The sequence below is a fragment of the Emydura macquarii genome, unplaced genomic scaffold, assembly GCF_026122565.2.
Source record: "Emydura macquarii macquarii isolate MOO-44397 ecotype Brisbane River unplaced genomic scaffold, CSIRO-AGI_Emac_v2 contig_1483, whole genome shotgun sequence".
NCBI lineage: Eukaryota > Metazoa > Chordata > Testudines > Chelidae > Emydura > Emydura macquarii.
This window is the reverse complement of record NW_027131620.1, coordinates 89,360-105,669: the sequence shown is the minus strand read 5'-3', so window position 1 is coordinate 105,669 and position 16,310 is coordinate 89,360. Positions and strand designations below refer to the sequence as shown.

The following is a 16,310-nucleotide window of genomic DNA, read 5'->3' as shown; positions in this document are numbered from 1 at the left end:
TCCCGGTGCCTCCCTCTAACGGCCGGGCTCCGGTCCGCCCGCGCGAGGTGCGTGCTGTACGAAGTGCGCGCGCTCTCCTCCCGGAGCATCCGTGGCCTCGCTATGGGCGTGGGACCTCTCGGCTCGGAAATGGGTTCGGGTTCGACGGCGCTCCCCGCTATTGGTTCCGGCCCAGGCGGGGTCGGTAGCTGATTGGGTCCGGGCTAGAGCGCCGCTAGCGGCCTTGCGCTCTACTTTTCTCCCGATTTTCATCCGCTTTTGCCCTTTCCTCCCAGGTTACACCCCGGCGCGGCCTTTTTAATTCGTGGCGTTGCTTTGTTTTGGGCTGGCCACTTCGCTTGTTTCAGTTGCTCACAGACCAATGGGCAGTTGCTTCTGGCTGTTGCCTGCTTCCCGTTCCACGACCGGAACCGGAAGTGTAAGTTCAGCCGTGTTTGGTCACGGTTCTGGAACCGGAAGTGCACATTCAGCCATGTTTGTTCGGGTGGTGGGGCGTGAGCTTGTTTGGGCGGAAGTGCCTGCTTTTGTCTTTATGAGGATTGGCGGGCGGCCCTTGGAGCTGTCGGCGAGTGAGGGCGGCTTGGTGCTCCGTCCACTGAGCGTGCGCAGATCGCTCGAGCTGGCCGGAGTCTGAAGTCTCTGTCGGTGGCGCAGATGGAGGCCGGGACTGCGGGGCCCGGGCGGGCCCGGGAGCCGTTGCAGCACCTCCGCGAGGCCCTGGGGCTGGCGCTGTCCCGGATCCGAGGTGCGGCCTAGCGGCGGTGCTCAGGGGGCGGCGCGGTGCTGCGGTCTGGGAGGGGGCAGCGGAGGAGGTCTTGGGGGTGCGGTGCGGTCCAGGCTCGGGGGGGGGGGCGCGGTCCGGTCCGGTCCGGGCTTGGGGGGGCCTTTTCTTAGGTTCTGCGCTGTTATCTTTGCAGAAGGGGAGTCGAGGGAGAGCAACCAGACGTTTGAGCAGCAGCGCTTCTGGGACACGCTAGGTAAGGGCCCTGCCTAGGCCTGTGCGGGGCTGGAGCCCCCCGTGGGACCGAGGGAAAGGAGCCGAGCTGGCTTCGCCACGGCCACAGCCAGGATGCAGATTCTGTAAGATCAGTAGCTAGTGCCCCAGGTCTCACCCTGTGAATGTCTGTCAGAGCTGCAGCATCCACTCACCCCCAGCAAGCAAATCATTGCACTGCAGCGTTTCGTCGTGGTGTCCAGGAGAGCCTGGAATATTACTGAGTAAATAAATCTATGTTTAAAAATCAAATCCAAAACAAGCTTTAGAAACTTATGCTCCTCATTTGCCACAGTGACTGGGGGAGCTCCCATATTGTCCTGATACTTGGAGCTAACGATTTCCCTCAGAACAGTTTTGAAAGGCCTCACATTCTCTGCTCTCAACTAATGGTGATTATATCGGATTGCAAGTTTGTTTTTTTTAAAGATCGTGGTGATCTTCGGATGGTCTCATGGAATTTTGCAAGTTGAATCTGTGGCAGCACTTTAGCGGTTCGCTAAATTCAGTCCAGTGATCACTGGGGAAAACACTTTATTGCTGCTTCAGTTAATAAACATGAGATACTGTCAGAGTTTGATAAGAGGAGGTGCTGGAACAAATAGATAAATTAAAGAGCAACAAATTATCCAGGATAGTATGTCCAAGAATTGTGAAGGAACTGAAATGGCTGCACTTGTAACAAAAATAACCAATCTCATTAAAATCAAATGGGAAATAAAAGTTGTAACCATTTTTAAAGAGGTGCTGGGGTGATTCTGGGATTTGTAGAGCAGGGACCATTATTTCACTATTAGATTAAGTGATTGAAACTATAATAAAAAAAAGTATAAAATACTTAGTTCACATTATTCAGCAAAATCAAAATAGCAGAGTACCTGTAAAGGAAAAAATGTGTTATCAAAATTTTTAATGTGTCAGTAATGGATACAAGAGCCAGCAGATAAATTATATCCTTGAAACCTTTTGCCAAAATCCCTTGAATGAGCCCAAAATGAGGCTTTTAAGTGAACAATGTCATCATGGAGTTAGAGGGTAAGTACTATCATGGATTAAACACTGGTGAAGAGACAGAGAAGAATGGCCAGTTTTCCATATGGCACAACTTTAGCAAAGGTGGGCCCAAGGTTTTGTGCTAGGGGTGGTAGCTGATATCTTTTTTTTTTTTCTTTTTTTTTTAAATGATCTGAAAAAGGGAGTGAGCAATGAGGTGACAAACTTTGTAGATTAGTCAAGATCAGAGAAGACTCTGAGGGACTTCAAATGGATCTAACCAAGCTAAGTGAATGGGTAACACAAGAAAAAGTCATGTTGACAAGAAAAAGGCAGTACATGTTGTAAGGAACAATAACTCAGGTTTCAAATGAACTGCAGTTGCTCAGGAAAAAGACATAAGCCTCGTTTTGGACAGGTCAGCAAAAACCTCTGTAGAATGTGTATTAGTGGTCAAAAAAAGATAAACAAAACATTAGGCTATACAGAGGATAACAGAAAATAAGACTAAGCAGATGCTCCCTTAGTGAGAGTACTGTGTCAGTGCTAGTCAAAGACCAGTGGCAAGAATGGCCCAGAGAAATTGATATATGAAGATGCTGTAATTAAAATATTAGGACTGTTTAGTTTCTGAGACAAATAAGAAGGGACATGATAAACCTATTCCAAACAACGAATGGGTTGGAGAAGGTGAATCAAATGCTCTTACCCTCACTTTCTGAATAAGGTCTGTTCAGTAATGAAAAGCAATGCATTTAAAAGTGAAAAGAGACTTTTTTTGCACAGTGCATAACTCTGCCTGTGGAATTCACTCAGGAAAAGTGCCTAGTAGGATTTAAAAGACAATTTAACATTGTTGGAATTACTATTTATAAATATTAATAATACAGGGTACCATGAGACATTAATTAACCATAAATTAATTTAAGTTCGAAGGCCAAATTATATCTACAACATAAATACTTTAAATATGCTTAAAAAGCCTAAAGAGCAGTTGATGACCTAATACAGCTACACACATCCATAAATTTATGATCAATTATACTCCGAGATGGACCAGACCAGAGAATAGTCCTCTCACCCTGGTTTCCCTCAGCATAATTGGATCAGATCTGATAAAGACCCTTCAGATTCATGGCTCTCTTTATACCCTTCAGCTAACTTGCTAGCTTTAGCAAAAACCCAATCTGAAGCAGTTTATCATTGCTGCATTCTTCCCTCCATGGCCTTCCTTTCTTGTCTCCTTGCTTTCTTACCAGCAGAACAGTGGGAAAATTTGTGCTTGTTTCTTTTAAGACATTTTTTCTTTGTCACACTACCGCAGCTTTTTATTGTATTAGTTACTTTTTGAACAAATTATTCTTCCCATTCTACATTCTGGTGTCATAATTTATCCTCATGGTTTTCATTTATTTGCTGACTAAGTCAGTCATTTTACTAGCAAAGGTACTACTTTCTTAACTTTAACTTTGGTTAACTTTAATTCTTTAATTTAATTTCATAACTATCCCTATGAACATTATAGAACTTCCTGCCCCTTCCTGTGAAGCAGCTGGTCCTACTGGGGACAGGAGACTGAGCTAGATGGAACTTTATCTGACCAGTTCAGCAGTTTGTGTTCCTCTGAATTGTCTCCACCTGCTTCCTTAAGCTGGGTTTCCTAACTTTGAACTGATGTAGGCTTTATCTAATAAGTGGGGAAGATGAAGGAAAAGGGGCTATGTGAATGGCTGTCTTCATGTCTATCCCTTTGCTTGAGACACTGCCTAATGTCCTGACTCCATTGAATTGTTCCTTAGGTCAGACATTCAAAGCGACATCCCAGGAAGCTACAAAGTTGAGTCTGGCATTCTCAAGGCCTCCGCTGCCTTCTACAGAGGTGGGTGCGTGCCCCACATGAAAGAAAATCTCAAGGTGTCTCCCACCTTTCAGTTCCCTCCTGTGTCTTGCTGTCTAGAACTAGGACAAAGTTAGTTTGGGTTAAAAATAAAACAAATGGTTCTTCTCATTGACATTGTTGTAACTCCACCCTTTCACTTTTCTTTAGAATGGCATGTGACTTCCCAGTCTTGTTACATAGGGAATTGTCAGGGCTGAAGGAGCAGCTGATTGGCTGTGGAAGGTTTCAACCCGTGTGTTTCTGGGAAAAGAGCCACGTAGTTCAGAACAATAGTATGATCTACCCTCCTCCCCATTCCCCCCAGCAACCTGGCACCACCAAGTTACCAATATGAGAATGCCTTGGGATGGGGACAAGGCTCTTTTATGGCCAGAATATGGTGTTGCATTAGACAGCAGAGCACGAGATTTGGTGTTGGAATCTTCTTTCCCCATCACCCTCTGCTGGCTTTTTGCTTCTCCTCCAATAAGCTGTCTCCAGCTGAGAGCAAAAGTGTGTAAGAAAGTGATCTGCATTTAGAGATGGAGTTGGTGGGTTTTAATGGGATTGCAGCCTCACCCCGCTCGTTCCTGATTCTTTTTGTCCACTTGTTTTCAGGACTGTCAGAAACTGAGTGAAGGTGTCCAGAATGCTGTCCTGGCAGCTGCCACAGTGTATTACTGGCTCCCCAAGGACCAAGGTGAGACAGTGAGAGCAGGCTAGTGTCAATTCTCCCTCTTCTCAAAAAGAAAGTTAACATTCACAAGGCAGCAAGTTGTAGTAGGAAGAGCCAAAGTCACGGGGACTCCTATTCTCGGTTCTGCTACAGACTTGCAGTATGCGTTAAGTAAGTCAATCCATTTTCTCTATACCTCAGTTTCTTCATCTGTAAATGGGGATAATGTAGGAAGCGGTGCATCTTGATTCATGTTTGTCAAGGGTGTTGAGATCTTTGTCCAAAGGTGCTATAGGAAAGTGAGGATAGGAGAGCAGAAGACTCATTCAGGAGGCACAGTGTTTGTCCTGAGTGTGCTTTATACAAAAGGCGCAGCCATGTGTGCGTGCATGCCTATTTGACCTCTTCTGTGTTTAGAAGTGGGGATGGCTTTCTTTCACTGTGATAGTGTCAGGGCTGCATCATTCCTTGCTCAATCTCATCTAGGTACCACTCTGCGGAAGATGGTGCGAGATGCCACTGCTGAGGTGGTGGAAGGAATGATCCAGCTCACAGAAGTGATTCTCAGTACTCCACTGCAGAGGTAATGCTGATCCAGCAGTACTCCCATTCAACGCTGCAAGGTTAAATAGATGGGAAAAGAAAATGAAAGCCCAATGCACACCCTCTCTTCCCAAAACAGTAACCAACTGGGGGTGTGATTCCCTGCACAGAGGGTTGAATGTAGCTCTGCATGTGGCAGGGAGGGGTAGGACTCTTGTGAAGGAGGTGGGGGGAATATTTGTGTTGCTGGTTAGCTTGTGCAATTTGGAGTAGATTGTCGTGGGCACAGATAACTTGGTTGGCCAGGTGCCTGATTTCTGGAGCTCCATATTTTCTGCCTCTCGCTAAGTGCTGGGTCATTGTTTATTGATGCCAGCATCGTGAGGGACTCTCTTCTTGTTTCAGTTTGTCTCAGGAGCAGCTTATATCAACTGGTGGCATATGGGAGGCATGTGAACAGATTTCCCACCTGCCACGAGGTGAGTGACATGGATGCCCTGCAATCACAACTGTACTGGGGGTTGTGGGCTTCAGAAATTAACAGCCCTTGGACCTACTGAAATGAAATACTGCAGCTGATATCTTAGAGACCAGTTCCTGCAGCAGAAATTATGCCATTCCTGGAGCCATTCCTGGCTTAGGGTCACTTGCATGGTGATACTGCAGTTCTCTGGAGGTGACTGATCCAGTAACCCAAAGGAGCCTAGGGGAGTGTGGTGGGTGTTGGGGAGCTGGTAAGAATCTGTACAATCACCTTTCATCCTTCTCTCTTTGACCTCTGTGTGCAGATAACCAGGCAGCAGTCTTGTCAGCCATAGCCACTTACCTGGCTGTGGTCAGGGATGCGCTGGAGGAGATGGAGCAAGTGAGGAGACCCCTTTTCTTTTGTTGGGAACAGAGCCCCCTGCTGTGGGGCTTACTGCGATGATGCTATAATGGAATAGAGATGGCGTTTCTACTGTGATGAATTGGGAATTCTCTGTAATAATTTATGAATGACATGCATGGCAATAACTTACTTGATTATGGATTGTTACCCAGTGTATGACAAAGGCCTAAAATACTCCTGGAGCAAAGCAAGAGATGGGAGATGTGTGTGTGTCACCTAACTGTCTGGGATGGTATGATTGGGTCATTAAGGACTGGCTGAAACAGACCCATATCAATGGAGGGTCTGGAAGGACAATGGGAACTCCAAGGGCTGAGCAATTGACACCTATCCATAAGACACCCCACCAGCGAGAAAATGTAAACTCAGCCTTGTTTGCAGGAGGGAGACGGTGGACTGAGAGGCAACAGGAGGATAGGATAAGAGCTGGTTTGGGAGGGATACAGGACCTCTCATTTGGGGCTCAAAAGAGAGAGAGAAAAAGGAAACCAAGATGGTTCCTAGAGTGGGCTTTATCCAGTGTGGACTATGTCTTCACTTTTGCTTCTCTGTGTAATGTAAGGACTTCCTGATGTTGTGTTTCAGTTCACTAAAAACTGTACTCTGTTTTGAAAAGGGTGCTTGGTGTCACTGCAAATATTTGCTAAGGTACATGGATCCCTGGAGAGGGCAAAAAAATCTTTGAACAGGAGTCTTGCATTTGAACTTGCTGGGCAGAGCTCACGTTGTGAATCTGCAGTGCTGGAGTCCAGAGGCTTAGTCTGAGTCATTGAGTCTGTGTGGCCCTACTCTTGTGGACAAGAAGGATCCCTTGAGCATCTGGCACGCTGAAGGAGTATCTACAAGGGACTGTTTAAAAGCTGGGATGTAGCACTGATTCTGTAAATCTGTGACATTTACCCAGGTTGTTATGGCTCCTGTATCTTGATACTGACTGAAACTACAGAGTCCTGCAATGCATGGACCTTGTAGAGTATCCAAACCTCAATCTAGTTCCTCTACTTAAGATATGGCTTCTGTGAAACCAGTGCCTTGGATTATCTCTGCATGGCTTAGTTTGCTGGCATAGGGTTGGAGCAGGGGCTGCCTTCTGGACTCTTGCTGCTCAGTGGCCTGGGTGAGCCTGAGGAGTTTATTTAAGCCAATCCCCAAAGGAGAGAGAGTCTCTGGTGTCTGACTCCATCAGTCCTGAGGACATTGCAGGGAAACCCTGCCAAGTACTTAAGCAGGCTGTAGGTAGTACTAACCTATTCCCTCAGAGGCACTCTGAGGATATGTGGTGGGCTCTTGATTTCCAACATGTGTCCTCAGGCTCAGGTAGAAGATCAGGACCCCTATGGTGATGTCATGGACGATGAGGAGCTGGGCTCTCGGGGCAATAGGGATACCTACTGGTCTGAGGCTGACCGGAAGCTACTTGGACCCTGCATGGGGCTGATGAAGGCCTCCAAAGCCTGCCTGAAGAAGATCTTGGGTGCAGTGAAGGTTCATGGGAAAGCAGACACCCCTGAACAGGTGGCTCAACTGGATGATCTTGCAGACATCACCAATGAGATCAGCCCGAGGTGAGTCAGTTCCCTCCCCCTCTCACTGCTATCTGTGTTAGGGCAATCCTTCGAGGCCTGCTGGGTCAGGGAGCTGCATTATGCAAGGGTTTCCTTCTGAGCTAATGATGGGAGTAGGGCTCTTGTGAGGGTGGTGCCATGGGGATAGTATAGGAGAGTTGCACTGACTGGGCAAGAGGTAGTCCAAGGAAAAAGTCCTGAGGGGTGATGCCTTGGCTATGTTGGAGGAGGGGTGGTCACTGAGGATTGGGACAGAAACGAGGCTGTACATGTTAGATACAGCTGATGTTGGCTTCCTGCTGAGCTCTGCAGCTCCTTACTTGCTCCCACAGTTAACATGTTTGGTGGCAGGCATAGCCTTTGCCCATCCACTGTCTGGGCTGACTGCTAGAGGTTCCTCTCTCGTACTGAAACCACTGTGTTCTGCCCTAGCATTGATGAGCTGGCATTGAGCATGTATCCACCCATGAACCAGCTGGCTGTTCGACTCAATGTAAGTACCTACAGCTCCCCAGCACATAAGCTGGGCACACCAGCCTGGCTTCTGCAGGGAGCAGAGGCAATAAAGTGTGAGCTAGTGTCTGTCAGAGACAGTTGGTAATGATCCCTTGGCTCAATGACAAGTTGTTCAGTATGAGGACTGCCTGTGTCCTGTTGGGTCACACCCACTTGGCTTCCTGAATAAGCTTGTCTGTGCTGCTCTTTCTTATTTCACAGGGTCTTGAGCCCACCTGGAAGGAGAGTGTACATGGCCTGTGCTGGTCGTGCCATCTTCACAAAGTGATGTGACCCAGAGAGATGTCACATCCCAAAGGAGCAGGGACCCAAAGCTGCCTCTGCTGGGGGGAGTAGCTCCTTGTGGCAGCACTAGGTTGGGAGTAGGTGGTCACCTCCCATGCTGGGTACAGAGGTTTCTTTTGCCAACCCCTTCCCCCCCTCCCAGCTATGCTAGGCTGCCTCCTATGATAGATGATTCCTGAATGTGTCTTCCACTACCCACAGCATTGCTGGAACTGTGCTTGCCATCTTACCTCAATCGTTTTCCCCTTTGCTTCCCTTTAGGCTGCCAAACTGGCCTCTGTGTTAAAGAAAGTCCTAGAAATTGCCAAGTGAGTATGGCCTGTGCACTGTCCTGAGCTGAGTGGAGTGGGGAGTTGAGAGAGGGGTGCTTTCCCTATGCTAATAGTTGCCCTCTTTCTGGATGCTATTAAAGAAGATCTGCCAGAGGTGACTCACCCTGGGCTCCTCAGAAGGCTTGTGGAGAGCAAATATGTAACTTCTGGAATGACCCTGATTGCACCAAAGAGAGTGGGGGTCAGGTGGAGAGATTATATAGGGGTTTCATAGATTCTAAGGCCAGAAGGGGCCATTGTGATTGTCTGGTCTGTTGTCCTGTATAACACTGGCCAGAGATCGTCTCCAAAATAATTTGTCTTGGACTAGACCATCTCTTTAAAACAAAAATCCAATCTCAATTTAAAAATGGACAATGATAGAGAATCCACCACAGCCCTTGACAAATTGTTCCAATGGTTAATTCTCCTCACTGTTAAAAATGTGCACCATATTTCCAGTCTTAATTTGTCTAGTCATTGGCTCATGTTAAACCTTTATCTGTTAGACTGAAGAGACCATTAAATATTTGCTCCCCCTGTAGGTACTTATAGGCAGGTCACGTCACCCTTTTACTTTCTCTTTGTTCAGCTAAACAGGCTCGAGTTCAGTCAGCATGAGGCAGATTTTTCTAATCATTTAATCATTCTCTTAGCTGTTCACTGAGTCCTGTCCAATTATCAATGTCCTTCTTGAATTGTGCATACAAAGTGTGGCAGAGACCCCTCCTGGTGTGTGTGGCGGGGGGGGGGAGGGTGCAGGGCACTGGGTGGGCAGGTGGGTACAGAGATTGCTAGGGCTGAGTGGGGAATGAATATGGGTGGGGATAGAGGTGACAGATTGTCTCCCCTATTCTTTCCCTTTACCCCACACACACACCATCAGGGAGCAAAGAAGGTTCTGTGTCAGAAAGGTAAGGCAGAGGGTGTATGTGTCTGTGTATTGTTGTCCAGAAGACCACTCTCTGCTGGGGATAGGCAGCAGATGCAGACAGTTCCCTCCCTGACAAGGGCACTCTGTGAGGCAGCAGAGACCTTTCCTTTATAAACCTGTGATAGTCTAGCTCTTTATGACATGGTCCTGTAGTACTTGGCACTCTGTAGTCTGCAGGTGCCTAGATATACAGACCCTCAGTCATTCTAATGCCTCCCCCTTTCTGCAGGGTGAGCCATGTGTGCCCCCCATCAGAAGAAGGCTGGGTTGAGTTTCTCACTGGTGCAGTAGATCACAACATGGACAAAATTAAGGACTTCACACAGAGTGAACTTTAATGCTTCTGTGTCCACATGTGGTGTGACCAGGGTCTTTAACAGCTGCCTTTCTGGTGGGCCTGGTGGTTCCCTGAACACAGGGAAAGCAGTGAGGGCAGCGCTTTGACGGAAGAGCTTTTCCAACCTGGAAGAACTTTGCAAATGCCAAGTGTGACTAACTGGCCTTCTCTGGCAATTGCCAACACTGCCGCTGTTGCTTTGCTTCCTGAGGCAATGAGAAGTTGCGTCTTGATGTGCATGTGCCTTGCCCCTTCGGACTTGGCTCAAGGGCTGCCCTTCAGGGCAGAAAGAGCAATAAAATGTCACTAGGTTCACATGGATTGCTTTTGTTCTGTGGAAGAGAGAGGCTTTTTCTACCTTCATGAGGTTGGACTGGACCACGTGAAGGGTGCATTTCCTCCTGCCAGCATGAGAATGTATGCAGTGATCATCCCACTTCCCTCTGAATCATGGAGAACTAATAAGGGAATTTGCTCACTTCCAGTGAGAGTACAGTGGAAACGGTTATCTGCTAGTTCAACAGCTCCCTTGCCCTGTGGCACTAGAGTGCAGCTCTAAGGAGATACAGCATCTTCCCCTTAGAAGTCCCAGGCTGATGCTCTTTCTCCTTGAGTCAAAGAGATTTAATAGCTGAGGTACCCTGACACCATAGGGATGGGCACCGTGTAAAGGTACAGTGAGAAACCAGTGCCTAGATGGGATATTTTTGCCTCCCTCAGAAGCAGTAGGCTCACCTGACTCGGGATGTTGGGCTAGATGAGCCATTGGGCTACGACCATAAGAAGACATTTAACATGGCTTAAATGTGATTTTAATTGGAGTGAATGTTGCTGACTCCTGTGTAGCTCGACCAACTAGCATAAACTTCCTTCTCTGAAGAGAACCCACCTTGGCTGTGGCCCAGATTGTGATCAGAGACAGGATAGTCACACCTGCTTTACGCTAGGGGTCTAGCAGCCACAATGTTGATGGTCCTGTAGCCCTTCAGATTCTGGATTTGGCTGAAGTCAGGATGCACAGAGAGTCTTCTGGGCCCTGCCTGGGTGGGGGTGAAGGGGTGGGAAAGCGCAGTATGCTGCCAGGCTGTGCACAACACAATCTGCAATGCAAGAGGAGGAGATAATTTAGGAAGTGTAGCTGTTTGCTTTGTTCATAGCTCTCAGGGGTTGGAGATGCATTTGACAGGCACCACCAATCTGGAGTAAGAGGAAAGGGTCAAAGTTCTGATCCCACAGCATCGGGGAAGGGGCTGGGGACTGTAAGGCAGGTGAAGCTAAGGCACAGGGAATGAAAACTACCAAAGGATGTACCTGGTAACCTGTCCCCTACCCTTCTACATCCATCATTCATGTTTTGGGATTATTTGCAAAGCCAGCAATAGACATTTAGTAAAAACCTGAAAAAAGGACAAGGGGAGAAATGACCACCTCATGCTCTGGGAGGATCAATCCTGGGGGGATTCTATGAGATTCTGAACTGCCCAGGGCTGTGTGAAGACTTCTTCCAGGAGCAGACCAGCCCGATAAAGACATGGACATTTATAAAGAGCTCAGCCATCTTTTGCCTTCTTGCTCTGTATCCTTTTCCTTGGGTTGAATTTAGGATGAAAATGGTTACAGGGGCTTGCAGGAGCCTCTGAAGAGCTGAAAAGTTCTGGAAGTCAAACCAAGGGAACTGCCACTAGGAGAACAAAGCCTGTCTCATACAGGTAGGTCTATGGCTACACAACACCCCAAGAAAGGTAGCACTGTGTGAGACAACTTAATGGTCAGCCATGTGGGAGAGAATGCCTCCTGCACTTCCTGGGTTTGCAGAAAGCTCCCATCCATAGAACTAGGCTTGTCTCTCCCCCAGCAGAGAAGCAGGGAAAGGCCATTTAGATCAGAGCTGCGGGATAGTGCTGTGCATTGCTAACACACCCACACAGCTGTCTGAGGGCTGGATAGAAATGTCCCTGTCAGCATTAATTACAAGCCTTGACTGAACAAACAGTTTAACTCATGTCCAAGCAGCTGGAACTTGCTCCCTGTCCCATGCTGAGAAACAGCTCCTCCTAATTCCTCAGTGAGAATTTACACAGATTAATACAGTAGCCATCTCCTCCATGTTTTGTTGATGTGTATCTGTCTCATCTCCACACCCCTGGTGATGCCTCACTGTTACCCTTGTGCAGTTTCTCTCACTGCTCTGTGCAGTGGGCTGAGGCTCTTTCCCAAATGCCATGTACTGGGTTCGTCTTTCTGTATTAAACATTTGCTGCAATTTTTCTTTCTTGGCTTATCTCGTTCCTGTGATATTAGTGGAATCCAAGCATCAATTCTTAGTAAAAACAGGTGATGGATGTTCAGCGATATTGATGTCTGCCTAGTTGCCTCCTCTCCCCAATTTTGCCAATAAGGCCAGCCTTGTTGCCTGTTCATCTTTGGGAGCTATAAAGCAATAATAAATGCAGCCTGTCTTCAGTGTAATGGTCTCTAGCCCTGGATCGTGCCTATTACAGAATAAGTTGCTTTGCTCAGCGAGAGTCAGTTTGCCCTTTTCTGTACCTCCTGTCTCTCTAAATGAGCCCTATGTCTGTGACTGCCATCATGAACTCGGTTAGGAGGCTGATCAGTGAGAAGCTTCTCAGGGTGGAGGTGCTGAGAAACAGGCTGACTGGGGGCCAGTAGCCCCAACCCTGGAGTGGTGGTTTTCCATCTTCTAAGCTGAGACTCTGACCTCTCACTTCTGCCAATATCCACCCCCTCCTTGTAGGCGCCTATTGTAGCCCCTGTGCTCCAGACTGGAGATTGAGGGGTATGACCTCAAGTACTGCGCCATAGATTCTAAGGCCAAAAAAAACCATTGTGATTATCCAGTCCAACAACTGAGCCGGGGTAGTTGAGTGGGGAGCTGTACCTGGCAATGCAGCCCCACCTGCTCTCACACTCCCAGACACTTTGGTTTAGTTCCATGGTGGAAAAGGTCACCTCTGAGCCTCTCAGACCAGCAAAATTGGTTCTGTTTGTGCCTGTGAAGGCCATTGTGTTCTCGCTGCTGCAGTAATAAAGTGACAGACCAATCCTTTTATCTCTGTAGTGAGCTGGGATTTGCAATGCTGATCTCCTGTGCAAAGTGAATGCTGGGGGAGGCTTCATCCTTCAACACAGCTGACAGCCTCAGCAGATGACTTTCTTCCAGGGCCCTCTTGTACTGTGCGTCAGGCACCCAGACTGCTAAGCTTTTGTCTGGAACAAATGATGAGTTCAGTCTGGTCTTACCCTGGTGACTGTTGGGATTGTAGTGCCCAGGACTACCCTGGCCCCTTTTTTTTTAAATAGCTACATGGTCCCAGCTATGCTTTGAATTTGCACCCCAGTAATATGAATAGTGTCCCTATGCTGCCCCCCCACTAACAGTAAATCAGGTTGGTGACACTTGGAGATTATTCAGTCAGCTCTTCACACTTTGGGAACTAAACATACTTCTCTCCAAGTGAAGAGGTAGGGTCTGGAGCTGGTTTTCTGCCCCTAGGACTGGAGTGTCTGTCCTTGTCAGGGGTCAGACTGCATTGTGGCTGCATGTTATAAAGGAACAGTCCTTAACTTGGTTATCTTTGAGAATGAAATTAAGTTCTTCCTTTTAGAGCTGGGTAACGGCCATGCCATTGTACTGCAGTGACAGGACCCCCAGCAATAGATGCACAGCCTTCTTCCCACCGTTCCTGTTAGACACTTTCACAGGCAGATGGACATCCTGTCCCAGCAGCAGGGAACTCATGCATTGGATTCAGGCAAATGGCAGAGGAGCTGGTTCTTCTAGGGCAGGAGAAACAGTGCAAGGAGCAGTCTCACTGGTGCTGGCAATCCAAGTTCTCTCATCTTTCGGTAGGTTCTCTCAGGCACCTCTTTCCTAAGGAGAATTCTCTGCAGTTCTCTGGGGAAAAGCATTACAGAAGCATTTCCGTTAAGTGCCCTGTTGCCAGAGGGTATTGCCTTCCTCCTTCACATTCACAAGAAAACTGTCAGCCTGCTGCTTACCGTGATCACTACTGGGCATGTTTGCTGCCCTGTCTTTACATGGTACTATGGAGGATGGTTTCAGAATGGGATCTGCCCAAAGTGCAGCTCAGCCTACAGGCCTCACTGGAAATGTTCACAATCTCTGGCAGGGTCCCTTCAGTGCCCCCCTAGAATTGGCGCTTGTACTTTGTACGTCTTCTGCAAAATAAAGCCAAGAGGCTCCAGGGCTGAGAGAATCAATGTGACTGCTTTGGGCTGGCACCTATTCTGCTACACATTCAGGATTCTGCCGTCTTTCTGCTCTGCCACCTCTGGAGTCTGTCACAAACTGGGCTGGCTCTTTGGGCTTAACCCCACCTGTGCCTTATCTGGTCACATTTGATGGGTATGAGCTATGGTTGGGTCAGATGATCATGCATCATATGATATCTTAGAGGCATAGCTTTCTATAAAAGAGAATCTGCTCTGCCAGAGAGAGGAAGATTAGGGACTAGAAAAGACTTAAGGGAGGTATCTCTGGCATCTGGAGTGGGCCTGGCAGAGTAACCCTGTTCAGAGAGAACTGGGATCTGAAATCCTGATACAAAAGTAACTGGGGAGAAATGTGCATGGCTCCTGCCAGGGTTTCAGGAGGAGACCTAATGTCACAGAGGACTGGGGAAGGGGCTTTCCCTACCAATCAGAGGGAAAGGTCTGGCTGGCACTAACTGCAACAAGGTCAGGAAGACCTGGATTGGCAGGTGGTTCTTTGAGTGGAGTCTCTGTGTGTGCTCCACTTTAGGTGATTGTGCTCCCCTGCACCTCTAGTCGGAGAATTTTGACAGCAGTACCTGGTTGGGCTGCATGTGTGCTCTCCCCATCTCACCTGTGCGGCAGCAGTTAATTAGTACCACGCGGCTGCCCTCTTCAGTTTCTTCTCAACTGCCCTTGGTCCGAGTTGAAGCTCCAGCTGTTCCTTCACGTGATTTGCCTCAGAAGGGATACAGACTTGTGTAGATGACAGATTAGTGGGGTTATTAGTATTGCTAGATTAGTTGACTAGAGTCTTCCCTTCAAAATGCAAGGCTCTCCTGAATTTAAATGTTGCCTCTCCTACCTTGAGGCAATTCCTATTTCTGACGGACATTCACAATGCATCAGGTGCTTGGGGGAAATCCAGATACTCCAATAGAGCACCCATTGCCTTAACCTGAAGTCCTGCACAAGAAAAGCAAGGGACCTCAAACTTAAACTTATCCTCAAGGAGCAGTCCCTCCATCCTGCCTCAGACCCAGGACTGCAAACTTCTCCTGGTGACCAACCAGCAGAGATGCCTTCTGACGGATCCCCCCTCAGCTTCACAGGAGAGAGGCTTATTTCCTAAAAGACCAACAAAGAGGAGAGCTTCCACTCCTCCTACCAAAACTAAAAAGAAGTGTTCCCCAGCTCAATCTACTGCATCAGTTCCCACCGTGCTGCAGACAAGTACCTTTCAGTCAGCAGGGACTTCCGGTACCATTGGTACCATTAAAGCCACAGACCATAAGCAGGCAGGCTCGAAAAAGAAAGGCAGAGAAAAGACTGCCTTTCCCACTGTGGCATCGACAGCAGCTACAAAATCCTCCGTTCTGCGTCTCTGCAATTTCTGAAGCACGGGTGCCACCTACTGGCTCTCTCTCACATGTCTGATGCATTGGCACCAGAGCCTCCTAAGTCCTCAGCACAGTCCCCATCAGCACCTAGCCCCATGGCACCACACTATCTACTAGTGCCACAACAATTCTTGGTACCGCAACAGATCCAAGCGCCTCTTCTGGTACCAAAAATACATCAGTTCTTCTTCGAGTGATTGCTCATGTCCATTCCACTGTAGGTGAGTGCACGCCTCCGTGTACGGTTCCTGGAACGTTTTTCCCCTTAGCAGGTCCCGTACGGCCAGCTCCGGCGCCCCCTGGAACCCCGCGCAGATGCCGCGGTGTATGAGGCACTGCCGGTCCTACGCCCCCTCCATTCCTTCTTTCGTCCCTGACAGTTGCTGGAACTAGCCTTGCTCACAGCAAGTGCCATTCCCCTTCTTTGAACGGTTGTTGTTCTAAGTACTTTAGTTAGTTTTAAGTAGTTGTTAGGTGATAAGTGTAGTTAGATAAGCAAGTCCCTGTGGGGATTTAGAGTGGTCGGGCTATGGCCTGGTCACCGGAATTCAAGCCGTGTGCCTCCTGTGGGAAGGTCTTCCTCCTCAGCGACCCCCATGATCGGTGCCTTAAATGCTTGGGGGAAGCGCACAGAAAAGGTAAGTGCAAGATCTGCAGGGCTTTTAAACTGAGGACTCAGAAGGAGCGAGAGATCCAGTTAAAAGCCCTGCTCATGGAGGCAGCGCTCCGCCCAGTGTCCGAACAGGCCTGCTCCA

At 48.2% G+C, this 16,310-nt stretch overlaps 1 protein-coding gene across 5 annotated transcripts in view; it reads left to right on the top strand.

The window, feature by feature from the left end:
• Positions 1-41: 41 nt before the first annotated feature.
• Positions 42-16,310, top strand: part of CCNDBP1 (cyclin D1 binding protein 1) — a 36,995-nt gene continuing 20,726 nt past the window's right edge. For 2 of the 5 annotated variants that reach the window (XM_067553894.1, XM_067553892.1), the window contains exons 1-10: positions 42-745; positions 918-977; positions 3,787-3,866; positions 4,485-4,566; positions 5,029-5,125; positions 5,491-5,564; positions 5,874-5,950; positions 7,286-7,539; positions 7,972-8,032; positions 8,602-8,648. In XM_067553894.1, coding sequence (XP_067409995.1) covers positions 655-745; positions 918-977; positions 3,787-3,866; positions 4,485-4,566; positions 5,029-5,125; positions 5,491-5,564; positions 5,874-5,950; positions 7,286-7,539; positions 7,972-8,032; positions 8,602-8,648 — 923 coding nt within the window. In that variant the 5' untranslated portion in view covers positions 42-654. Of the gene's footprint in view, positions 746-917; positions 978-3,786; positions 3,867-4,484; positions 4,567-5,028; positions 5,126-5,490; positions 5,565-5,873; positions 5,951-7,285; positions 7,540-7,971; positions 8,033-8,601; positions 8,649-9,814; positions 12,686-13,001; positions 13,225-16,310 lie in introns of those variants that run through there. The other 3 variants (XR_010920944.1, XM_067553893.1, XM_067553891.1) reach the window with 3 other exon arrangements.